Source organism: Drosophila pseudoobscura, chromosome X (genome assembly GCF_009870125.1).
Source record: "Drosophila pseudoobscura strain MV-25-SWS-2005 chromosome X, UCI_Dpse_MV25, whole genome shotgun sequence".
Classification (NCBI taxonomy): Eukaryota; Metazoa; Arthropoda; class Insecta; order Diptera; family Drosophilidae; genus Drosophila; species Drosophila pseudoobscura.
In genome coordinates, this window is record NC_046683.1 from 22,417,624 (window position 1) to 22,444,102 (window position 26,479).

General features: G+C 42.8%; 2 protein-coding genes and 1 long non-coding RNA gene across 8 annotated transcripts; 2 read left to right on the top strand and 1 right to left on the bottom strand.

Annotated features, from left to right (window-relative positions):
• The first annotated feature begins 91 nt into the window (after nt 1-91).
• On the top strand, nt 92-3,957 carry LOC6901858 (probable RNA-binding protein 19). The gene is made up of 4 exons (XM_002133360.3): nt 92-230; nt 290-2,547; nt 2,611-2,733; nt 2,791-3,957. The coding sequence occupies exons 1-4, from the start codon at nt 195-197 to the stop codon at nt 3,155-3,157; spliced, it is 2,784 nt and encodes a 927-aa protein (XP_002133396.2). The 5' UTR covers nt 92-194; the 3' UTR covers nt 3,158-3,957.
• Nucleotides 3,875-25,282, bottom strand: RhoGAP1A (Rho GTPase activating protein at 1A). 5 transcript variants are annotated; one of them, XM_015185424.2, is made up of 14 exons: nt 24,923-25,068; nt 23,503-24,057; nt 17,539-18,182; nt 16,832-17,474; nt 16,455-16,759; nt 16,251-16,377; nt 11,492-11,512; nt 7,303-7,401; nt 6,249-7,235; nt 5,776-6,159; nt 5,558-5,718; nt 5,351-5,490; nt 5,028-5,277; nt 3,875-4,967 (listed from the first exon to the last, which is right to left on the bottom strand). In XM_015185424.2, the coding sequence occupies exons 2-14, from the start codon at nt 23,803-23,805 to the stop codon at nt 4,781-4,783; spliced, it is 4,251 nt and encodes a 1,416-aa protein (XP_015040910.1). In that variant the 5' UTR covers nt 23,806-24,057; nt 24,923-25,068; the 3' UTR covers nt 3,875-4,780. The 5 variants fall into 5 exon arrangements, with proteins under 5 accessions (XP_015040910.1, XP_033240546.1, XP_033240545.1 ...); XM_033384655.1 differs by lacking the exons at nt 23,503-24,057; nt 24,923-25,068 and adding an exon at nt 25,250-25,282; XM_033384654.1 differs by lacking the exon at nt 24,923-25,068 and having other exon boundaries at nt 23,503-24,865.
• LOC117185050 (uncharacterized) lies at nt 22,356-23,662 on the top strand. 2 transcript variants are annotated; one of them, XR_004470541.1, is made up of 3 exons: nt 22,356-23,246; nt 23,312-23,441; nt 23,523-23,662. It is a non-coding gene; the product is annotated as an uncharacterized lncRNA (long non-coding RNA). The 2 variants fall into 2 exon arrangements; XR_004470542.1 differs by having other exon boundaries at nt 22,356-22,837.
• Nucleotides 25,283-26,479: the final 1,197 nt, after the last annotated feature.

A 26,479-nucleotide genomic window follows, 5' to 3' on the forward strand; every position in this document is an offset into this window, starting at 1 on the left:
ATAAATAAGAAATTCTCGGAACATCAAAACCTCCCAGATATGTAAGAACATCGATGTTTAATCAAAAAAACATCGATGCCCATAAGCCAACAGTAAAAACATCGATGACCACACTCAATACACGTGCCAAGTGCGATTCGTAAACAAAGTATTTGTATTAATTATTTTCGCAATTCAGATAAGAACGCCACAAAATGTCACGAATAATAGTCAAACAATTGCCCAAGCATGTAAATAAGCCTAGTGGAATACTCCCTCATACTCTCACTGATCCCACACCCATCCACAGATAACTGAAGACAAACTGCGCAACATCTTTGGTACAAAGGGAAACATCACCGACCTGCAGCTAAAGTACACGCCAGACGGCAAGTTTCGGCAGTTCTGTTTCGTTGGCTACAGCAAAGAAGAGGAGGCACAGGATGCCATTCAACACTTTAATAACACCTGCATCCAAACGAGTCGCGTTCGCGTTGAGTCCTGCGCCGCCCTGGGCAGCGAAGCCAAGCCGAAGTCTTGGAGCAAATATTCCAAGGATTGCAAAAATCTGGATAAAATAAAGGTTGCCGAAGAAGAGGAAGAGAAGAAAGAAAGTGCCGAGTCAAAGAAGACGGCCAAACCGAAGAAGGATACGAAAGTGGTCGAGATTCTGGGAAAGCACAAAGATGATCCAGAGTTTCAAGAGTTCTTGCAGGCTCACGAAAAAACACGCACTCTATGGGGCAACGATTTAGGCAAGACCGAACAGAACGCGGAGAAGAAGGATGATGCCGAGTGTACAGCTGGACGCAATGACAGCGGCGTCGATGCTGATGACGTCGAGTACCAACAAGAGGCCTATGAGGAAGAATCGCAATTAGACGACGAGGGTGAAAAGTTGGCCGAAAAACCCATTACTGACCTGGAATACATGAAATTTCTGATGATGGGAAAGGCTGCCGCACCCACTGCCTCTGCACCGACCAAGAAGACAAAGGCGGAAAAAAGTGGCCTGGATCTGTTCACCATCAAAATCCACAATGTTCCATACAAAACGAAGCGTCAGGAGGTGCTCAAGTTTTTCAAACCTCTCAAGCCATATTCTGTTCGTCTACCCGGCAAGGTCCACGGATTCTGCTACGTGGGCTTTAAGACCGAAAAGGACATGGCGAAGGCGATGGTAAAGAACAAGAGCTTTATCAATGGCAAGCAGGTCTTCTTCTCTGACTTTACCGAGAAGAACAAGGTGACAAAGGCTAGCAAGAGTGGATTGCCATCGCCCAACGCCCCGGCAGAGAGCCAAGCGATTGCCAAGTGGAAGCAACAGCAGGACGGCCTACGCAAAGAAGAGGACATCTCTGAATCGGGTCGTATATTTTTTCGGAATCTGGCTTACACCACCACCGAGGAAGAAATGCAGAAACTCTTCGAACAGTACGGCCCTGTCGTTGAGATCAATCTCCCGGTGGATAAGCTTACACGAAAAATCAAAGGCTTTGGTACGGTCACGTACATGATGCCGGAGCACGCACTTAAGGCATTCAATGCCCTCGACGGCACCGACTTTAATGGGCGCTTGCTACATTTGCTTCCCGGCAAGGAGCTCGACAAAAATGACCAGAGTCAGGCAGACAAGGACGATTTCGGGCTCTCTTTCAAGGAAAAGAAGGCTCTCAAGCTGAAAAAGAACGCTCAGAAACCAATTGGCTGGAACACGCTTTTCCTCGGTGCCAATGCAGTGGCTGATCTGCTAGCCAAGCAGTTCAAGACATCTAAGGAGCGCATCTTGGACACTAGCGAAGGCGGAAGCAGTGCCGCCGTCCGTCTAGCCCTCGGCGAGACTCAGATCGTGATCGAAATGAAGAAATTTCTCGAAGAGGAGGGCGTGCGTCTAAGTGCCTTTGACGAACCCTCCCAGAAACGCTCCAGAACTGTAATACTCGCCAAGAACCTGCCAGCAACGACCGTAGTATCGGAACTGAGTCCCATTTTCAGTCGCTTCGGACCCATTGGACGGATTGTGCTACCTCCCAGTGGGGTCACGGCTCTCATCGAGTTCTGTGAGCCTTCGGAGGCACGTCAGGCATTCAAGAAACTGGCCTACAGTAAGTTCAAAAACGCTCCTCTTTATCTGGAGTGGGCACCAGAGCAGACCTTTGTCACAACACTCAGCAACGAGCCGATCATACGGAAGACAAAGCAGGAAGAGCCCAGAAGGAAGGAGCCGGAGAAAACGACGCCAGCAATAAAAGAGGAGACAAGGGATGAGCGTCTAGCCGAGGATGCCGGGGATGAGCCCGAGCCGGACACAACCCTCTTCCTGCGCAACCTGAACTTCAAAACCGTGAAGGAGACCGTGCTAGAGCATTTCCGTCACCTGGGATCCATACACACAGTGGAGATAGCCAAGCGCAAGGATCCCCAAAACCCCCATCAATTCAGCTCACTGGGCTATGGCTTCATACAGTTCAAGAATGCCTCAGTGGCAGATCACGCGCTCAAAAATCTGCAGCTCACCCACATCGACGGCAATCCCGTGGAACTCAAGCGTAGCGATCGCGTCCTCAGGTATTTATCATAAGGCTCAGGACAATGCTCAACATTTCACTGATTTCCATGTAATCTCTCCAGAAACCAGAACGAAGACGTATCCCGACGTGGCCAGGCGGCGCAGAAGAAGCAAACGGGCACCAAAATCCTGGTTCGCAATATACCTTTCCAGGCTCAATACCGAGAAGTGCTGGAGGTGTTCAAGTGAGTGACAGGCACGTTTAGCTGTTTCCCGTGATTTCTACTGATTCTTCTTTGCAGGGCCTTTGGCGAGTTGCGTTCCCTGCGCATACCTAAGAAGGTTACTGCGGGTGAGGACGCACATCGGGGCTTCGGCTTTGTTGATTTCATCACCAAGGCGGATGCCAAGCGAGCCTTTGATGCGCTCAGCGCCAGCACCCATTTGTACGGGCGCCGCCTTGTCCTCGAGTGGGCCTCACACGACGACCAAAACGATTTGGAAGAGCTGCGCAAGAGGACGGCAGCCAGGTTTGATGACACCCAAGCGGGAACGGCAGCCAAGCAGAGTAGACGTGCCTTTTTCGATGTCGAGGGCAGCATCCAGCAGGCCCCAGAAGAGGAAGACGAGATGGAGAAGTCTAGTCGTGGTGAAGCCCGGGATCGTTAGACGCTTACAAGTAAAAGCTTGTACTGAGTCCTCCATCGTTATAGTCCTCCCTGTATAAAGCGTAAACTACAATTCTTAAAATCAAATCCTTTTTTTATGTTGTCTAGAGAAGGATATCGAAATATCCTGTTTTCAAAATAAGAACGGACTATGGGTTTATTAAGAAATATAGAAAAATATAAATAAAACCATCAAATATGGTCGCAGGTGCCCTATTATATTAATGCGCGCCAGCTGCAGCTGTAGCCGAAAGCTCAGATCAGATCCAAGAGATGACGTAGACAAGCAGAACGGAAGTTTTAACGGGATAGAATGATTATTACACACTATTGATGAATTAGATTACCTGTATGTATCTTGAAACTATGACTCTCTGCTTCAAACACATGGATTACTGAAAGTATCTTGAATTTACTAGTTGATTACTGAATCAAATTATAGCAAATATTTTCTTTTTCCATAAAACAAATTACACACTTTTATTATTGAAATAATCAAAATTTGTAAATCGTCCCAGGGGGTAGAACTGGTATGTATATCCAAAATAGGTTAATCGATATTTACAGAAACGTAAATTCCATGTTTCCACGAAATCGTCTAGGCTAAAAGAAGTCTCGAAACTATCTTCTCTATCTACGTTCCCATTATCAGATATTGTATCCTGCACCGTTGCACCCGAAGCAAAAGTTTTAATTCAACTAAAATTGAAAGCCACAATTTCTAAATAGAATATATTTTATTTTACCCTTTTTTTATATAAACCTAAACAATTAAAGTAAAATAAGACGAAGAAAAAAAAACAAAACTTTATGTAAGCATACACATACTCAAAAGCCGCGCACCATCGCCAATCAATCTTCATCCTGCATTTCGGTAACTATAGTCATACGTATTGGAATTAATATTTATATATATATATGGAAGTATATACTTTTAATATTGAAAAAGTATTTTTGTGGGTGTTGCAATTGTTGCAGTACGCTAGAGGGAGGCGGATGGCAGAAACACGTGCCACGAGTTACAGGGAATGGGGCACGGGGATCCGATCGTGTGCATAACGCTCTCCCATGTTTGGTGTATACATATGTATAAAGCTGAAGCATATCATCTATATGCGTATATATATATATATATAGATATCTTTATAGATATCATATGTACGACGAGTATACAAGCAAGAAGCTACATAAGTAAGCCTTGGTAGTGGGTCAAAGGCAAGGACAGTGACTGTGTTGCTGGTGGAAGAGGAGGTGGATCAACTTAAGTGCTGGACACTTGAATATGTGCAGTGTATGAGTGTGTGCCTCTCCAGTCACCGTCATTGAGCAGTTGTGTAAATTTGTTCATTCATTAGTAAGTTTCTCTTTTTGAAATCCGTAAATACTTTGACAGCTTCCGCTACCGTTCCTTTTCTCCGGGTATATACAATTAGCAGCGCATTTTCATGTAATTGCGTGTGTTTTACTGTTTTTGGGATGGATTGGGGTGTGGGGACAGGGTTTGGCGTGTGATTTCGACAAGATTTCATGCACGCGTGCTACTTCTATATAAAAAAGCGTGATAAAAAGCTATATATATATATCATCCACTCCAATCCTTTGTATGTCGGGTCCCTGCCTAGTTCTAATTCTTAATGCGCGCCTGCAGAAAGCAATAGAGTATCCCGGCCTGAGCCATCACATCCACAGTGCTGGCCGCCAAGGGATCCTTCTGCTTCACCTGCGTTTGTCCCGGCCTTATAAGGGTGGGCCCAAAGACCATGGCCAGATTGTGCAGGGACATTTTGTTATCGGCCTCCTTTTCGTGGACTCTGCGGGAGGAACAAGATTAGTTGATCCAGATAATAGGGGAGCCCCTAGTGCATTTTTACCTTATCAGATGATCCAGGATCAGAGAGATCGATGCCTTGTTGGCCTGCGGCAGCTCCTCAAACACCTTTAGCAACTCGTTGATGCGTGTAGACTCGTTGTTGTTGCTCAGGGTGCTGAATGTGTCAAAGAAGCGCGGATAAAGCTGATCCGTGAACAAGGCTTCGGGGAGTTCGCGCAGGAATGTCTTCAGAATGCCTGTCACCGAGTGGATGTCAACCTCGCGCAGCAGCTGCTCCGCCTCATAGGCATCTATTAGAAGAGGAGCAGAGAAGAATGCTCGGTTCAATCAGGGTTCAATCGGGAATATTAGAGCTTTGCTTACCCGACTCAAAGGCCTTCTTCAGCTTGGACAGATCCGAAGCAGAGCCGCTGACGCGATAACAGCCCACCTCCAACATTCCACGTCGCTCCACCTCCCGTATGCAGGCACTAATGATGAACGGAATGTCGCGTTTCTCGCGTCTTACCGGGGAAAAATAAAGATAAAAACATCAAATGGTCTTCCAGGAGGAAGCAGGCAGAAACCCACTTTAATACTTGACTCATTTTGGCTCCAAAGAGGGCGCCTGGCTTCGTGGTGGCACGGCACAGCTCACCGGGCACGAAACGGAAGCTGCAGGTCAGTTCCAGGGTCTCGCTTAACTTGATTGTGCGTATCTGGGTTGTCTCCTTGAGCCAGTTGTGGCTCAACTGCAGAATAGAAAACAGATTAGTTGAGTGGAAAAGAATTCGATGAAGTCAAGCCACCTTCAGTATGTGTTTGGCTCTCAGCAGAGGGCGGTCTTTCGCCTCATACAGCAGGATGCGTACATTCTGGCTGCCCTCCAGCTCCAACATAAAGCTCTCATTCCACAGCGGCGTCTGGCTGCGGCAGATCAACTTGGTTGTGGCCTTGCGGAAGTAGTGCCCATACGAATCCACCTCGACGCAGATATAAAGATCCGCCGGCTGCTCGAGCCCGCCCAGGCCCTGGACGGTCATGTGAAGGTCGCCGACGAGAAGGCTTTCGTCGTTGGTGTTGCGCATCAGATACGAACCCATTTCAGTTTTCATGCCCTTCTGCATTGCAACAATGAAGGCGGTGACCTCCAGCGAGTTGATGGTATTGGCTCCGGGCAGATTGCACTTTTGCTGGGGTGCGGAGGGGAGTAGAGGAGGGGAGCAAAGATTAGTCTGCTGCTCAGCCAAAAGTTGCCGCTCACCAGTCAGCAGCCACTCACCTTGAGCGATGTGATCGAGTCCATCCACTGCGTCCGCTCAAAGTCCGAGCTGAGGAAGAAGGTAACAGTCTTATTGTTGGCCTTGTTCCCCAGGCGCAGAACCAGATTGGGCGTGGCCAGCACCAGCTGCGACTCAAGATCGGCCAGCTTGCGTCGGTACTTGTCGCCGGTGCGCACTCCATTGGCCTCCAGGATGAGCTGGTCGCGCACCGAGCGCAGGTTGCGCTTTACTTGCGAAATGTTCGCAGGACTAGATTCCTTGAGTTCCGCCGCGCTGTACGCCTCCTCGTATACGGTGATATCCTTGAGTGGTATGAACCACTTGAGCTCGTAGTCAATGCGATCCCTACCCAGGGCCTTGTACTTGGCGCACGCGATCACGTCATTGAAGAGGAAAAGATGCCGCAGCTTGCGATGACCGTCCACCAACTCCACGATGAAGGAGTTGCGAACCATGCGCCTCAGGTTGCGGTTTGACTCCGTAGGCAGCCGCTGGCAGACGTTGAACTGGTTGAGGAACATCTGTATGATCTTTTGGGCCTGCCGCAGCGGCTGGTGGTCCGGATGGTTGGCTGCCGTCTCGCGGAGCAGATCGTTGAAGACCATAGCGTTGATCTGCACCCTGGCTACCGGCTTGTGCAGCAGATCCTCCAGCGTAAGCGACTGCTCCGTCTGCAGGTTTACGACGATCGTTGAGACGATCTTCTTGAATTGCGGGTTGCTGGCGCTGCACTTCTTCACAGTTTCAATGGCCTGGCCGTAGTTGTGCAGGAAAGCGCTGTACAGCTCGAACATGTCCGCTAGCCGCTTGAAGGCCTCCCCAATCAGCACATCGCCGCCCTCATGGGACACAATAGTCTTCAAGTCGCCAAGGAAGGCGGTGTGCACCTCGTAAAGCTCATCGATCTTGAAAAAAATCGTGTTCTCCTCCTCCTCTTTAATCACAGGCTGTGATGTACCCAGCGTCGCATGGATCGCCTTCTTATACTGCATACAAATGGAAATATATTATGAATTGCAAATTTTTCCCCCTGAGTTCGGTTCATTCTCTCACCTGCATCATCTTGTTGAGGCACTCCACGTAGATCGTCTCGCTGTGTATGATTGAGCTCAAGATGGATCGAATCTTTGCACCCCGCGCATTCCCACACACCTGCGAAAACGAGAACAATATTTTCAAAAAGTTAAAACAGAGCACGATCGAGCGCTGTGGTTTTATAGGAGAATAGGTGGAAATGTTTAGCAGTTCTACCCGTTTCTACCACAAATTATAAATTGACTCTGAAAAAAAATGAGTATATCCTATTCCTGCAAATAAACTGATTATTCGTATGCCCTCTCTGTGATATATTGATCCAAATAAAGAACAACGCACCATGGCTAGACAATTAATAATCCTTAATAATTCATATCGAAATTGTCAAAAATCATTCATCAAAAATTTGAACGAGCTAATCGCCCTTTCCTGTCGGGTGGGATGAACTTCTCTCTGATAAAATATAAAAAGCGATTTCTTGATTCTAGGCAACGTTTGTACTGAAAATGATAAACTTTTTAATGAATGTCGAAAATTGAAGCTGGAAGAACTCAAACAAGGCTAAGAATACAACAGTCCATAGTGATATGCTGATACGATTTCCATCGCCTACCATCAAAGAGAGATCTTTTGATTGGTTTCTAGAAGCACAAACGAAGCGGATAATCTTTCTTTAAAATTATAAGAGCTATATATAAGGTCAGAGAGTAGACTTCTTATTTTCCCGGCATTCCTCTATAAGGGCTCGCGCATAGTGTTGCTAAACGTGGAGCTGAAATAGGAGCTAAAAGCTGAGCTGATCTGAGAGCTTTTTTCAGACAGAATCAGCCGGCAGGTGCGTACATTTTCGGCTGATCTGATTGCTGAAAGTCATTGCCTCCCTTTGTCTCTCTCCTTAAGTTGCATCAAATGTTAACATTATAATTATTATTATTATTATTATATTATTAATTAATTATTACGTCACAGCAGTACAGCAGACAGACTTTCGCCTTTTCTTCTTTTTTAATTCCGTGTATTTCAACCCCATTTTCGTTGTGTACTGTATTCGTATTACTCCTATTTTACGAATTATTATTATATTTTTTAATTACTAATTTTTTTTTTTTATAATAATAAACATTGTTATGTCTCTCATGCCTTTACTGTACTTGGGGACATAGTAAGTATATTATATTAATTATTGACATATGAAAAAGGTAAATAATAAAATTCTTCTTCTTTTTCGATTAACAATATTTCGCAGCCCATTTTCTTTCACTAATGAACCAATATACTTAAACAAAATCAGCAATCAGATTGCTGAAAAAACAAATATGCTTGATGGATCAAACTAAGCTGAACTGATTTCATACATATGTATATACACTCTCCGACACTTGAATACGACACACTAAAATGTACACTTTGGGCACCAATATTTCCGGCACAAGCCAAAGAAAACGGTGAATTTGAATTTTCCTCAAATTTAGCATAAATTAAAAAAAAAATAGTAGCAATATTCATGAAAGTAGATTGAGGAAAAAAATTAATTGACATAACTCAAATTTCCGTTTTTAAAAAATGCAACACTTGAATACGACATTCATATTGAAAAATTTTTTATTTTGGATGTGGTCGCGACCGGACATCAAAAAAATTCTCAAAAATCAATTAGAGTGTCCTTATTATGAGAAAGAAATATGGGTTGTGGCAAGTCCTTTTCAAAGGACGAAAATTCGACAATAAAAGCCTCGAAGGAAGTAGGTCCATCAATAATAAAAATAAGTGATACAAGGGGGAACGTTGTGAGTTGCTGCGGAGACCGCAACTCTACATTTATACCCGATACTTAGTCAGTATGGCTCTCCTCCGGCAGACGCCGCTAATTTTAAACGACACGACAGAGTGCGTGCGAGAGAGACAGAAAATCAGTCTGAGCGTGACGTCGGGCGCTGCGTAGCCACTGCAAATTGATTTCTTGCTTTTGGCTACGAAAATGATCCGATCTGATTCAGATTCAGCAATCTGATAGATATGGTTATTTTCTATAATTTAGTTTTCTCGAATGTGCAATATTGTGGATGCAACAGACTTTCGTCCTTTGCGGGGGCGGAAGGGGGTGTGGCGAAATTGACACAAAACGGTCAAGGTCCGATATCACAGGAGTGTGGATACCAAATTTGGTTGCTCTGGCTCTTATAGCTTCTGAGATCCTTGAACTCATATTTTGCAATTGACAAAACCGACCATGAAACCTGTGTGTATGAGAGAGACAGAGCGAGAGAGAATGAAATTGTTTTCTTGATTTTGGCTATGATAATTATACGATCTGGTTCAGATTTTGCACTCTAGAAGATATAGTCATCTTCTACGATTCTGCGTTTTTAGTTTTCTCGTATCTCTGAATTTGTGGATGCCACAGATTTTCGCCCTTTGTGGGGGCGAAAGTGGCGGGGCAATGTTTTGAAATAAACTTGTAGCAGTGACATATCACAGAAGTCTGGATCCAAAACATCGTTGCTCTAGCTCTAGTCTTTGAGCACTAGGCGCTGAAGGGGACGGACGGACGGACGGACAGAAAGACAGACAAACATGGCTCAATCGACTCGGCTATTGATGCTGATCAAGAATATATATACTTTATGGGGTCGGAAACGATTCCTTCTGGACGTTACAAACACCTCAACTTTGTTGCATATTTGATAAACTTGACTTAATGAAAAATCAACTGGTCCACGCCGTTTTAGGATCTTGCTCACCAGAGAATAATAGCGCTCACACTGCTGTGTAAACGATCCAATTGTAATTCTTCTTTACTCCTCACTGTACTTCCTTGTGTCCCTTGAGAAACCCTTATGACACTTCAAATTTAAATTTTTGTTACTTTGAAAATGCTACATAGCGACAGTCTCTACCCCACGCCATATGAATATGCAAAAGTTGGCTGACGTTTTTTTTTATTAATTACAGTCCCTTATGGTGTGGAGTCTTCGAAAAAACATGTTTTATTATTTTAGCGCTAGCTTAAAGTACCGTTTTAGATTTTAAAATCGAGTTTTAGTCGTGTTATTTAGATGCGGCACGCAGATGAGATCTCATAGAGGTCTCGGAAGTAGCGATTTTGTTTCTGTTTTTTATGCTTTTGCCATAATGTGACCCGTTCTTTATGAAATCACTCAGAACACACCTAGTTTTACCAATTGTATCACTTATTTTCATTACTGATTGACATACTTCCTTCGAGCCTTTGTTGTCGAATTTTCGTCATTTGGACTTGCCACAACCCATATTTCTTTCTCATAATAAGGACACTCTAATTGATTTTTGAGAATTTTTTTGATGTCCGGTCGCGACCACATCCAAAATAAAAATTTTTCAATATGAATGTCGTATTCAAGTGTTGTATTTTTTAAGAACGGAAATTTTGAGTTATGTCAATTAAATTTTTTTCCTCAATCTACTTTCGTGAATATTGCTACTATTTTTTTTTTTAATTTATGCTAAATTGAACAGAGATTTGAGGAAAATTCAAATTCACCGTTTTCTTTGGCTTGTGCCCGAAATATTGGTGCCGAAAGTGTACATTTTAGTGTGTTGTATTCAAGTGTTGGGGAGTGTACACATGTCACATCACATGGACAATACGAATCTTCGTCTCATTGCAGGTGTTTTAACATGCATACATACATACTAAACATGAAACAAGCAAACGGACAAACCAAACCATAGGGGAATCAACTAAATAATAGTGAGAAGTAAAAAAGCTGCGAAATGGACAGGGATGACAGTGGGACAGATGGGACAGTGATTACAACGAGACTAGCACGATAATGGGGTTAAAAGAGGTGGTGGATGGGGTGCATATAGTTTGTATAATAATGATGAACATACAATTTTGACGACTATAACGATTCGTTCGAGTGTGATTAACAAGAATATAAACTGAAACAGAAATGAGGACAGGGTTCGACCGAAATAACACACGGTAATGATACACAGTGCTAGGCTGGGGATTGGGGGTGGTTGAGCAAACTCATTGAGAAGCTAAAGCTGTATATGTACATCATATACAGATACATATATATACACATAAGAATACAAATATTACATGTACGGGAAAAGATGATGCAGTAGATAGATGTTCGATAATGCAAACTGTCGAATCACTCCACTGATCATACAGAAAAGGGTTCAAGTTAAGATTAAAACTGGATCCAGTACTCACGAGTATCGCTGAAACTAAGTTCTGTTGGGAGAAGAGAACAAAAGAGAGTGAAGATAAAAAAACAAAAACTGTTGGTTAGTACACTATTAGTTCACAAATTTTATAGCTAAATATACAAATACAGGTTATACATGTAATGGGCAGAATTTATGTATGATGTGTATTTAAAATTAGCTATACTTAAAATGTCATTGTCCTTATACTTTTTGACGATTGTTTGAACCCACTTGTATGTCGTACAACCAAAGGGATAAGAGAAAGTCAATACAATATGAAGTAAGACACATCATCACATCATCGCCACACAAATTTGCTGTACTGCCTAACTCCACAGCTGACTCCAGGCTCTCTGGAAATTTTGTTTAAAAGCCAGAAAGAACGAGGGGGAACGTTGAGAGTAGTACATTTATACCCGATACTTAGTCAGTATGGCTCTCCTCCGACAGACGCCGCTAAAATTAAATGACACGGCACAGAGTGCGTGCGAGAGAGACACAAAATCAGTCTGAACGCGTCGTCGGGCGTTGCGTAGCGACCGAAAATTGAAAAATGATCCAAACTGATCCAGATTCAGCAACCGGATAGATATGTTCATTCTCTATGATTCTGCGTTTTTAGTTTTCTCGAATCTGCAATATAGTGGATGCAACAGACTTTCGTCCTTTGTGGGGGCGGAAGGGGGTGGGGCGAAATTTTGAGATATACGTTTTATAGTGAGATCTAAAAGGAGTGTGAACACCAAATTTGGTTACCCTAGCCTTAATAGTCTCTGAGATTTGTGGATGCCCCAGATTTTCGTCCTTTGCTGGGGTGGCGCTGAAAGGGACGGCCAGACGGACAGACAGACAGGGCTCAATCGACTCGGCTATTGATACTGATCAAGAATATATATACTCTATGGGGTCGGAAGCGATTCCTTCTGGACGTTACACACATCTACTTTTACCACAAATCTAATATACCCCAATACACATTTTGAGTATCGGGTATAAAAAAGCCAGCCGCTCTCTCGTTCTATACGAGAGGCTAAGATTTTTACTGTATGTGTGCACATGACTAACATTCATTTTAGGTCTGACTGCGCTGTCGCATTTATTACTTTAGAATTCATTAGAGATTATGACACTATGAGTGCACAGCAAACGATTTGCCAACAATTCTTGAGATCTTAACTATTAAATTAAATATGAATTTCGAGATTAAAATTTGATTTTATTTAACCAGTGAATCGCAAAAGGATTTTCGAAATGTTAAGAAATGTTTTCGACCCGAAAATCGGCTGCAAGCTCATTCTATTTTTAAATCCGTACGTTCTCTCTACTTCGTGCGAGCGAGACGTCGCGGATTTCACAATCCCAAAAACCTAACTGCATATGACTATGTAAAAGAATGAGCGTTACTCATCTTCCTATTTATGTATATTGTCTTTAGATGAACAGTCTGTGTTAAATAAAAATGTACCAGCGGACTTTATGATCATTACCGAAGAATTAGTATTTATTATTCCAGTATTGGACCATTTTCAACTATGATTGTTTTGTACTTAAATTATTCCTGTTGACCCAACGGATTTGAACAAAAGGAGAATATACATTTTGTCGTTAAGGAAATTTGAATTAAAGCGAACTAATTGTAAAGAAATACCATTGGCTATTTCAGCTAAGGAAAATGACAAATATGTACATGTGTACTCCCAGCAACAAAAGAAATATCCGCACTCTGAAATTTCATGCATTTCTGAATTCTCCAGCATGAGAAGACCCAAATGTTATCCGATTTGTTGAATTTTTATTTTGTCGCTTACTCGACCTCAAACAAATGTTTATACCAATTTGAATTTGTATCATAGGCAAATACAGTGGCGTTGAAAAAAATAGCAGCAGTAGGGACGACCGTCTTTATTCCTTCAAAACAAAACCACTGTCCAAAATTTGCTGGACTTTACTGTAATATAATGTAGCTTTATATGTCTTCTCTCTGAGTGAAGTGTGCTTACTCTCTCAGTTCTAACGGTTCTTATAACTTTAGGCAATTTTGCGAAAGGGGAGCGAATTCAAAATCGGTGGCTTGAGGTGATTGTGACAAGAAAGTTACAAAATTTAAATAGTTATGGGTTTTGGAAAGCACTGAGGTGAAGAAAAAAGCCAAAGGATCAAAACTTTCATTTCAGAAAACAGGACCTATCCTAAGGTGGGGCAAATTGTCGGTTGTTCAAAAGAAATGATTAGCAATGCTTTGAAATATGTTTCCAACAAGAAACACGTGGAAGAAAGGCCGCGATATCCCCATTTCTGGTAAAACTACTGGTTCGTGAGAGCAAGGAGGACCCATTTAAGTCGGCCACAGAGCTAAAGCAAGGATGTTTACAAGAACGTTAAATGGGTACTCGTAGTCTGAGGAAATTTACACTTTTCACGGGAAGCCATAGGGCAAAAAAGTTTGATATGCAAAATAGCACTAAAGTTGGGCCAAAGAAAAATGTAGAAACATCCTGTGGTCCGACTAAAGCCAAAATTTATTTTTTGGTGTAAAAGGGTCTTGTTTTTGTGTGAAACGACTACCGAATGCAGAATACAACCCCCTGACTCACATCTAAATTCATTAGACATAGAAAGCCATGCAAAATCGTATGGGCATGATTTTCGTACTAGGCAGGTGATCCAATACATGGTACAAACCCATGATGGATCAACTGGTCTATGTCAATATCAAAGAAACAGTAATTCTGCTTTATGCAGAATACGAAATAGAGTTGTTTTGTGTCTTCCAGCAGAAAAATGACCCAAAACGAACCAGAAAGAAATCTCGAAAGTGATTCGAGCACAATTCACTTAGTGCAATGGATTGGCCTGTTCAGTCTCCAGACATGAACCCCATTGATAATATTTTGGTTTAAGTTAAAAAATATGTTCCTAATGCGGAACCAAAGAATAATAAATATCTTTGGGGTATCCTGCATGGTTCGTGGATCAATATCGCAATGGAAAGATGCGAAAATTAGGTGAGCTTTAATGCCAATATGTTGAGCTGCTGTTCTTGCTGCCAAAGGTTTTAAAACAAAATTCCAACCTTTGAATACAACTAAAGTAACATATTTTACCAAATAATGCGGAAAGTTTCTTTGTATTTTATAGTTTTTTGATTTCTTTGTAAATTGGTGCTATTTTTGTTGGTGCCCAAATTTTTGATATAACCCTTCTCTTTTCATATATTTTCATTGGGAGTTTGCAAATCGTACCAGTGCTCTGGGATACGATAAATTATACCTTAAAGTTTACATATTAGTCTTAACAAGGTTCATTAGAACCATTGCTTAAGCGAAATCCGTCAATATAGACATTAGTCCCCTGGTGCTATTTTTTCGGCGCAGCTGTACATACATACTTAGGAAAAAATAATTTTTTAAATCACACTTTTATAACGGTCTTTCGGTAATTTTGACCCAACGGAACCCAAAAATAAAATTCAAATAGAAAAACAATTTTTCACAACCAAAACTACATTTTTCCCAATAAGTTAATTTGTTTCTTGTAAACTAATAACCTGGGGCTCGGTTTAAAAATTAGAGAATTTCCGCATATTTCTGCATTGTCAGCGTAAAGCATTCGCTAAAATTAAAATTGACTAGGTAATTATGATTAAGCGTATGGTGAATGCAAAAAAGTATGAAAAAATTATTCTCTGTGGAGTTGTTTCCAGTATTAAACGTTGAGTTGCTGCTGCGATACATAGCTATGGCTCTCCTCCGGTAGACGACGCGTACATTGAGCGACAACAAGTGTGTGTTGTACAGACAGAAAATCAGTCTGAAAGTGTAATCGGGCGATGCGTAGCCACTGCACATTTATTTGTTCCGTTTGGATATAATAATGTGTGTTAGAGAGAGACAGAGCGAGATGGAATAAAATTGTTATCTTCATTTTGGCTATACAAATGATACGATCTGGTTCAGATTCTGCAGTCTAGAAGATATTGCCATTCTCTACGATTGTGTTTTTGGTTTTTTCGTATCTTTGAAATTGTGAAATTGCCACAGTTTTGCGCTTTTTTGGGGGCGGAAGGGGGCGCGGCGATGTTTTGAAATACACTTGTAACAGTGACATATCACAGAAGTCTGGACACAAAATTGCATTGCTCTAGCTCTTATAGTCTTTGAGCACTAGGCTCTCATAGGGACGGACAGACGATGGTGATCAAGAATTAAATACTTAATGGGGTCGGAAACGATTCCTTCTGGACGTTATACAAATCCATTTTCACCAAAAATCTAACTTTGTCATCGAGTGTGCTCTTTAAGTGATTCTTTGACTATTTTTTAACCACACATAAACTTTTTGAAGCCGGAATTAGACATTAAATCCCTAGATTGGCAATCTAACAGCCCCGACCTCAACCCGATGGAGAATGTCTAGGCCCTTATGACTGCGGAAGCCAAAAACTATGGATGTGTAATCGTAAAAAAATTCACACAGAAAATTCGATTCGTTAGACTCGATAGAGTAAACACAAATATGGAAAAATATGGGACTAACTAAGAGAACATCCCAGCGAAATGAATTTTTTACTTTATTAACGATAAAGAAGTATAGAAAGTTTTTAGTCATCAGGTTACATCAATCATCGTTTCTCTTGGGGCTTCTCCGCTTGGAGCGAAACGTGTTGCATTAGTTCGGATTGGAATGGGGCTGTGGGTTGGGCTAATGGTGCAGCCAGGGATTGAGGATGGGAAAAAGAGTGAATTCATCCGTGAACAACAAACCTTGCGCAGTGCACCTGGCGTGATTTGTGATGTGGTCTGCTCGTCGTGTGAAATGGTGCGTAGTATGGGCGGCCCCTCGTACTCGCCATCGCTGTCCAGTGAACTGGAGCGGGTTTCATTGCTCTGTCTGCACAAAGAAGGAGAATATGAGTCAATATCTTCGGGCCTCAAACCGCAGAAGGAAACTTTAAGGCAGGCACTCACTGAAGAAAGTAATCGATGTTCACATAGTTGGAGGTACGACCAGGAGATTCGGGATCCACCACACTCGTCTGAGTGCTCAAGACCTGGGCCATGGGCAAGGTGCTGCTGCCAGGCGTAGACAGGTCGTCACGACTCGACGAGGACCCGGTGCGACCGGGCTTGATGAAAACGTACTCGCCGTCGCCATTATCCAGTGGAACGCTGTCATAGTATGGTTCGTGGTCCGCGGGCGACTGATGGGGCCCCGACGCCGGCGCCTTGGCACTCTCCGAACTCAGCGAGGACACACTCTCATAGCTCTTGATCTGTTGAGAGATTTCACATTGTGTAGATAAAGATTTGATATGGTCAGTCTGGTCAATCCGACAGACACTTACAACTTCCGATATGCCTTGTGATGCTAGTGATTCCTTAGAGCCAACACTGCATTGATTCGCTCCTCCTCCGTCGCTGGCCTGCAGGGAGCTGCGCGACTTCTTCTCGAGGCTGCTCGTGGAGCTGCTGTCGGCCACCGCCAGTTTCGCCGTTTTGTTTAGGCAGCGTGTCGGCGACGCGCCTACTGTTCCCGCTCCAGTGCGTCCCGGATTTAGAGTTCTTCCTGGCGTGGACGAGGTACGCCCAAGGCTGCTACATCCACCGCTGACGGAGCCAAAAGATGCCTCACTACGCTTGGCATGCTCCAGGCTGTCCATCTTGCCGACCATTTTACGGCCCAGCTCCTCCATCAGCTCCGGGTTGGTGACGAACTTCCCCAGCTCTGGCGTGGTCTTCCTGTTGGTCACGTACTTGGCGTCCAGGTTCTCCGACGACTTTTGCCTGAGGATGTCCGAGGGTTTAATGTTGCGCTCCAGTGAGTTGCCCGGACTGTCCGAGGAGAGGCTGCCGCCAGAGCTGCTGGGCGGGGCGATGGTGCTACCCACATATACCGGCGTCTCCTGCTTCGGCGACGACGACAGCTGGTGATACTGCTGGCTGGGAATGGTGGGCGGCTCTACGCGTCGAATATTCTTTGGAGGAGGTCTGCCGGGAAAGGATCAAAGACGATATTGGTCAGTAGTCCATTGAAGGCACCTCGGACACTCACCTGGGTGGCATTTTCTTCTTGGCTTCCACATGACCCGCATACGAAGTCAATGATGGCGACAGGGGCGGAGCCGAGGGCTCTGCGCCCAGTCCAGCTCCTTCTCCCGCATAGCGGGAAAATGTAGATGGTGGTGTCGGCTGCTGTTGCTGCTGCTGGTCGTTGGCTGAAGACATGGTTGCCTCATCGCCCTCTTTGTCTTTGGCCTCCTTGACCTGAATGACAGTTATGTACTGCGATGAGGACTTGTGTAACGGCAACCTCGCGGATAACTCCCGCTCCGCCTCAACGCCCTCCAGTGGTTGGGGTTTGATTGACGCCGCCAGCTCCGTGATGCATTGCTGCAGGGCTCCATTGGCATCCTTCTCGTTACCGCTGTCTTTGTCTCTATCCTCCCGCTCGAAGCGGTGCTCCACACCGAGTTTTCCGCCCGCGGACGGGGCCGAGTTCAACCCACTGCTTCCTGACCCCTTTCCACTCCCATTTCCTATTATTCCCCCACCTGCATTTCCACCTGCCCTACAGCTGCTGCCAGCGGCATTCGATGTGTGAGTGTATTTGTTATCTGTGTTGAGCGAGAGCCGATCCTTGTCTTTGCTCCCAGCCACCGCCAACGACGATGACTCGCGCAGATTTAAGCTAGATTTCTGTAAAAGAAGAGGGAAAAAGTGTGAGTGTACATAAGATTAAGGGGATCTATTATATATGTATGTATGTGCGTTAGGGTGAAGTAAATATTTATGGTTTTTTTTTTTGTACGTTAATCGATCATTAATAATCCAAAAAGTATTTGTGCAAAATTTCAACTTTTTATAAAAAAAAGGTTCCGAATTAGCTTTTAATATTTTTACTCAAAATGAGTGTGGGGGTATATTAGATTTGTGGTGAAACGTGTGTAACGTCCAGAAGAAGCGTTTCCGACCCCATAAAGTATATATATTCTTGATCAGCATTAATAGCCGAGTCTATTGAGCCCTGTCTGTCTGTGCGTCTGTCCGTCCCTATCAGTGGCTAGTGCTCAAAGACTACAAGAGCTAGAGCAACGAAATTTTATACTCAGAATTCTGTGATATGTCACTGTTACAAGTGTATTTCAAAATATCGCCGCGCCCCCAAAAAGAACGAAAATCTGTGGCATCCACAATTTCAAAGATACGAAAAAACCAAAAACACAGAATCGTAGAGAATAGCAATATCTTCTAGACTGCAGAATCACATCCAATCGCATCCACAATTTTGTCCGATCTTAGAATACGGCTCCTGTGTATGGTGCTCTCAGTACAAAGTACACCAGGACCGTATAGAATCAGTACAGAAAAACTTTTTACTCTTTGCTCTGCGGGGCCTTAACTGGGATGCAGGTGTAAGACTCCCATCTTACTCTAGTAGACTATTATTAGTAAACCTCCCATCCTTAGTTAACCGTAGAAAAATGCTTTGTGTGATATTTATGCACAACTTGATCAGGGGTGACATAGACAGCCCTGATCTGTTGAGCAGCATAAACTTCTCGATTCCTATTAGACTGACTAGAAATTTTATACCGTTGTTCCTTCCACTTTGTAGATCGAATTATTCCTTGCATGAACCGTTTAGGGTCTTATGCTCGGATTATAATTCCCTCTACCATATTATATCCAACACTAATTCTCTTCCTCTTATTAAATTATTAATCCTTACACACCTTTCTGTTAATTAGTAACTGTAGTGGTATTTGTATTTTGATTGCATGCTTAGTTTCTTAGTAAGTTTAGTGCTAATTTTCCTCGAATGTTAGTCTAATATCTATCTTTCTTGCATGTTCGCGTTTGGTTCGGCTACGCACCGCGCGTCATGCGGCAGCGCCGCTCGGTCGGTTGGGCGGGAGGAGGGCTGCGTTTTGCCTGGGATCCGCGCGTAACAGCCTTCTGCTGGTGTCACACGGGCCACTTGACGGTGCAGTAATTGCATCGCCTCTTGAAAGATGCAGTCATTGCATGTCAACGTCCAAGAAAAGAGAAAATTAAAAACGCACAATCATAGAGAATGACCATATCTATCCGGTTGCTGAATCTGGATCAGATCGGATCATTATTATAGCCAAAAGGAAAAAAAACAATTTTCGGTCATTACGCAACGCCCGACGACGCGTTCAGACTGATTTTCTGTCTCCTCGCACACACTTTTTGTAGCTCAATGTACGCGCCGGGGGAGAGCAATACTGACTAAGTATCGGGTATAAATGTAGAGTTGCGGTGTCCGCAGCAACTCACAACGTTCCCCCTCGTTTTATTTATTTAAATGTCCTAAAAATGGGCTCATTAAAGCCATAATTGGTCCGGTGGAGATCAAATGCAACGGGTTAATGGGTCCTTAGGGTCCAGGCAGGCGCTGTAAAGCTAATACTACTAAGCAGGTCAGGATCGACCACTAGAGTGTCATAAATAAACATCTGAGCCGCAATGGCACTTCGATCCTCGAGAGAGGAGAGATGCACGAGGACGAGACTTAGCCTCGTATATTTTTATTTATTTATTCAGATTTATAAGATTCAGATAATTAGCAAAATGAAATCTTGAGTCGAATAAGACCCCTAGGTCATGTATCTCCATCTGGTTTAAGAGAGGATTGCCATATATAGAGTATGAGGCCAGAACATTGAAGATACACTTGCTAAACGAAAACAAAGAAGCATTTGCTAACGTTGAGAGGGAGCGAATTAAGTCTGCACCAACGAGCAACTCTAGCCAGGTCTCGCTGAAGAAGGATACTGTCTCCTAAGGTTTTGATCGATCGGAAGATTTTAAGATCGTCAGCATAAAGCAGATGCTCAGAAGCTTGAATGCTGAGAGATATGTCGTTGATAAAAATTGAGAGAGTTTTCTCGAAAGTACATGCATATGTACATATGTATGTATCTATGTACCTAGCTTAATTAAAAATTAATTGAAAACAACATTTTGAATTCCAAAAGAGGCACAAGGGGAAAGTGGTATACTTGACCCAAACTCCGAATTCCAATTCCCCTATTTCAGGAAGGTCTAATCTAAAAGGAAACACCAGCCAAACCATTTACAGCAATACACTTTAGCACACACTTCCCTCTAGCTCCCGCAAAAAATTTATTTTTGTAGATTACCGGCACGTAACGCATTTCACTTAATTTTATTAAACTTCGTATCTTTGCTCTTCTTTTTCGGTTTCATTTAAAATCGCGGAAACAGACAAACCTGACTTTTGGGACCAACGTGCGTGTGTTGGATCGCTTTTTATATATAATTCCAAAATTTGCTGGCTTTGAAAAAAGTGAAAACTACAAAAACTAGCACAAAGAAAAAGAGAGAAAAGTAAAGTAAATGGACACACAAGCCACTGTAAATAGAAATGAATAAAGAGAGCAGACACAAAAAGACCAGCAGATAGACAGACAAACGCGTTTATTAGCAACGTGGAAAATTGCCAAGGCAAGGCAGAAGGGAGTGGTTGTGGGAGTGGTCATGGCGTGGTCTATCAGAGTGATAGATGAATGGATGGGTTGAATATGACAACAAAGCGAAGCGATGAAGAAAGCGTGCACAAATCTTCAAAGTCCCTCAAGGAAGGTCGAAGGCTACTCTTTGAGCTCTCCAGTTGAATGCTCTCTCTCTCTCTCTCTTACACTCCCATTCTCCAATTAACAGTTATGTGGCATGGGGTCACAGGCAGCCAGCCGCCGCCTGCCAGAGCTGATGCGCTTGCGTGTGTGACTAGTACCAGCTTCTACAGAAGTGGTTTGGTTCGATAATGCACGAAGTTAGCCCAATATTAAATTGACATTAGCGTGACTTTGATTTAGTTCAATGCATACATACATTAGTTCCATAACAAACAAAACGGGACTTTCATGGAGTAGTTGAGCTCTAGCCTCCCCAGTGTCTCTTGCAGCTGATTGCAATCAGCTGACTCGATCTTTCTCTCTTTCTCTCTGAGGAACAGGTGTTGTTATTCGCTTGAGTTGTTGAGTCAACTGCTCTTGGCTCTCTCACCCCCGCGTATTGATAGTTTTAACTTATCGAGAGAAGAAGCGACCGATTTTGTATGCTTGAGCTAAGAACGACGCACACCATCGGATTCACGCCTTTTCGAACTGCTTTTCGCTCCCGCTTTCTATATGTGCATATACACATGTACATGTGCGGATGTGTGGATGTTTTTCAAGTGCCGTTTGCCTAAACGCTTTTTTAGCCGCTTTCTGATATTGCTTAATTTCTTGGGAATAAGTACACGTACACGCACACGCAGACTCATGGACGGGCAGCGTTGTGTGGTGTGTGTGGTGAGGTTGTTTTATGGTATTTTTGCGATAAGTTTATTGATTTCAACTTGTGATAATACAAAGAAAAATCGTTTTTTATTTGTAGTTCTTTCAGTGATTACGCACCCCTCTGGACCATAATTTGAATTTCTCCTTAAAGGAAGCCATGTTCCTTCAGCGCCACTGTGTGGACGCACTGTGGATTTTTTTTGTTACTTTCTCCTTCTCTCTCTCTTTTATTGTTTCAGAAGTGCAAGATGAACAATAAGCCGAATGTTGGAGCGAGAACTAGGCGAAGCACTACACTGCACTGCACCGATTGATAGCCTCGAGACACACTCCGCCCTGCAGAACCGTCAAAAAGCAACGCACGCAAGAACAACAACTAAGGAGAGCGACGAATATGACTAAGGCGGATGACTATGACTACGACCACGACGACGTTGACCACGAAATTTGAGTCAACCGAACACGTTACTGGAACGGTACCAGAAACCGAAGGCGGGAGCTCAACGGCTGCCGAGGCTGACGCAAAAAATTAATTATTAATTTACGTAATTGTTGGGCCGTTGGTGTTTTTCGCGGATAGCACAGGTGTTTTTCCGCTTTTGTTCCCCCTTTTAGACGCAGCTTTGGAAATTGGCCTCTGTTCTTCTCAGAAAGATTCACTTCGGATGCGCCATGTAATGACACGTTAAGAACGGACCCGAATTCCGTTTGGCTCGTGCCCGCTGCCGTTATTCACCAAAACTGCTTTCGACGACGACAATGACAGCACCATCGCCACCAGCAGCTGCGACAGCGGTGGAACAGAGTCCGTAGTCGGCAAGCGACACGCAAAAAAAAAACACACATACACGCGTGCACGGACAGATATGCCCAGAGAGAGGGAATTGGTATGCGTAGATAACGGACAGAAGTGGCAGATATCGAAGTGGTAGTACCCATGGGGATTTGTATGCACATACAGAGATAGACGTATTGAAAGCGGACGCCACAGACAGAGAGAGAGCCCTCGAACTACATAAGGTAAAGGCAGAAGAAGTTCTAGAAGTTCACATAAGATCTGAACTAGTTCTAAAAATGGGAATTTGGCAGTGGAATATATGAAGTATGAAGTTATGTATGTTTCCACTCTAGAACGGACTGCTTAAGGAAAATAGGAATAGGTTACTCAAACTAATCGTAGTTTTCGATTCAAATATTTGAACCCCACTAGATCAAAATCGAATAATTATTCCAAATGTAGTTATTACAGTAACGATCGATCTGAATTGTTCAATCCTTTCAATTTTTCAAACAAATGTTCTTCCACTCGTTAATTTTTACTAATTCCGCTCAATTTCGATAGCTGCCGGGTACTATAGATGTTTCATTCTGTCTTGACTCTCCCCATCGACACCATGACAAGGGGCCCTACATATGCATATATGTAGATGTATGTATATATATACAAGATAAATTGATTGCGCTGCTTCTTTCTCTTCCTCTTCCTATCGATAGTGATAAGCAGGCAATGACATTTGCAAAAGAAATGAACAACGCAGCTGGCGTCAACCTACGCGTTATTTCTGAGGGCCTGCTATCAGTCTCGCCTTACTCTTCGACCAGTTAAAAAGGAGTTCCTATATATGTATGTACATATATGCACGTTTGAATATAGTTGGTACATAAATACATATACATATACTTACGAACTCTTTTTCCACGGCAGCTGCAGATGTGGTTGCGCCATTACTACTACTCTCACTCCCGCTGGCCGCCTCGAATAGCGCCGTTGGATCTCCGCCGGAGGCGCGATACTTTTCTACATCGGAGAGCAACCGTTCCAGATACTCCACATAAAGCGTCTCCTGTTCGAGCTCCTTGCTCAGTTCTGCGATCTTTAGACGATGCCGCTCAAGGGAGGCGCGTACATCCTGCTCCCAGGCATCGGAGAGTGTGCTCTGTGGGAATCGTTGCATCCACAAACGTTGGAAATCATCGAAGACGCTCATGACGCTGACGTTTCCACTCCCCCTGCCCCTCAGTTGGGCTGCTTTTGTTATAGATGCTTCACTTCGTGTTTTTGGCGGCTGATGCTTGCGATGCTGATGCTGCTACTGCTGCTTCTGGCACTTACTCAAAGATGATGATGTCGATGACCACGTTGATTATTATGTTAATTATGACGAAGTGGGCGAGGCTGGTTTTTATGTAACAAGCACCAGTTGTGCGTTGTCACCTTGGCTGCCTGCAAAATTACATTTCTACATGCATGTATGTATGCATGTTGATATATGAAAGAGTTAACGAGAGTATAGTTTGAGTGTGTGGGCGTTGGAACGTCACAAATCTTAGTCCATTGAGTGTATCCTTGCGTGTGGGCAGCCACAATATTTTACCCCATTCTTTCCCCTCCTCCTCACTAGGATGCAAATTATGCCAGTTTTTTGGTACTGACACCACAAAAATATTGATGTTTTTTTAAGAAGTGTCTTAGAACCGGTTTGGTGCCCTGCTCTATCCTACACTTGTGTTAGTGTGTGGTCCCGTTTGTTGTTGCCCTTTTGAGTTCATTCGAATTTGATGTTGCTGTTCCTTTTTTCTGCTCATCTTCATTGTTTTTGTTTCTTTCTTACTTGTAGCCAAGGCCAGGGTGCGATAATGGAGGCGCAGACGCAATGATTTCTATTGAACTTTTCACATTTAAACTATCAAGACAGCAGAAACATTAAGACAGAGAGAGTAGCTACCACACATGCACTTCTTACTCTTCCTGCTAAAGAAACAGTCAGTGGGCGTTGCAGCTGAGGTGCAGCTTAATGGCGCCAGCGTCGCTGCTGCTGCTGCCCTACCACACACAATCACACAAATGCATGTACGCACACTATTCACAAAGGTTTCCTTTTTGATAAGTAGAGAGGGGCAACTGTGTTAAGGATTTGTCACAAAACTTAAAAAAAAAAACAACTATATTTCACACTTTTGCACACACACACATTCAGACAACAACGACGCCGCTTCGGTGGAAAAGCAGAAATACAGACAACACATTTGCATACATATGTGCAGCGTGTTCTGTGCGACTGCTCTAGTGTGTGTAAAACTCGGCTTTGGATTTTTTTAACTCACGTTTCATTTTTTGTTGAACTATTTGCACTTAATCTTTGTACAACGGTTTTGTGTTTTTTTTCTCGGCACACGCAATAATTCACTTTCACATTTAATATTTTATATATATGTACATTCACATACATATTTATATATATATATATATATATATATATATATATATTTATATTATGTGCATATATTTTTGCAGATTTGACAAATAGTGCTGGCTCGCTCACAAAAAAAAACTATTCACTGCAGTGAACGAACTGAGTTCACCTTAACCCACCATGAAAAAACATCTATATAAACAGGTGAACAACTTGAGTAAAGCCACAATAAACATACCTGTTTGTAAATTCTCATTTTATATCCTTCCTAGTAACTTAAAAAAAATGACTGCGCCTGAACTTTCTTTCACCTGAACTGCGCAAAAACTCTTCAAGTTAAATCAGTTTTGTGAGTAAATTTAAAATTTCCACTGATTCAAAATGGGTTAACTGTTTCTTTTTGCTTATGATGGGAATATTTCTCGATTTAGATATTCTGTCTAGAATTACTAGCTTGCTGGGAGCCTCGACACTAAACATATAAATTTATCCGATAAATTGATCAATTTTCATCAAATTGGTTGATTTCATCTACTCTTTTTAATTGGATTGTTTATGAAATAAGGCTTTAAAAAAAGAGTTAAACTAAATTCCCCTACATATTGCTACATTGCAACTACCTATGTATATGTAGATGTAATTATCAACAGAGACACCTGGCGAGGAAAAGGCGCATCCCCAAGTTACATGTGCAAGGTGTGTGACCTAGAGAGGGTGCTGTGACCTGCAACAGCACTGTTCCCTGCTCAACGGGAAAATCAACTGGACGCATATACATATATCTCCAGCTTTCACTGCTGGCTATTTCCACTCTCTCTGTTTATGCAGCTATTCAGTTAGCTAATTCCAATATGGTACAATACAGCCTTATGACATTCGTGCTTTGGAGAATCAAGTGTGTTGGACAACGTCCAGCCGTGAAGGTCCTTAATTTCGAGTCTAGATCATAACTTATGGTCTCATTCCACTAATCTCAATCGTTAGCATACGAAAGTTAATGCACAAAACAATAATGGATTTCCTTTCACAAGCCTAAAGTAAAGGTATGCTAAAGTAAAGGGTATGTGAGCCAAGAAAGTTATAATGGAATATACATACACTTAGAATTTAAGAATTCCTATACCTTAAATACGCTAGAAGAAAAGAAAACAGAAACTAAACAAAACAAAGCGCTAAAAATGAGCGGCCCAAACGCTAGAGCCATAGACCTAGGAGCGTACGCAGCAAATCTATTAGGAATTCTACTTTGTATGAACTAATACATCTACATTAGTGTTGGGTAAACATTGCTCATTTTGGTGAAAATGTTCACTTGTTCTTTTTTAGTAAGTGGGTCAACTCACACAGATTGCTCACTTAGATTGCTTAGATGCTCACTTAGATTACTCAGTTGCTCACTGTTCACGCACAGATCACTAAGCAAATAAAATACGTTACATTTCAATTTTAATCAAACATTTATAACTAT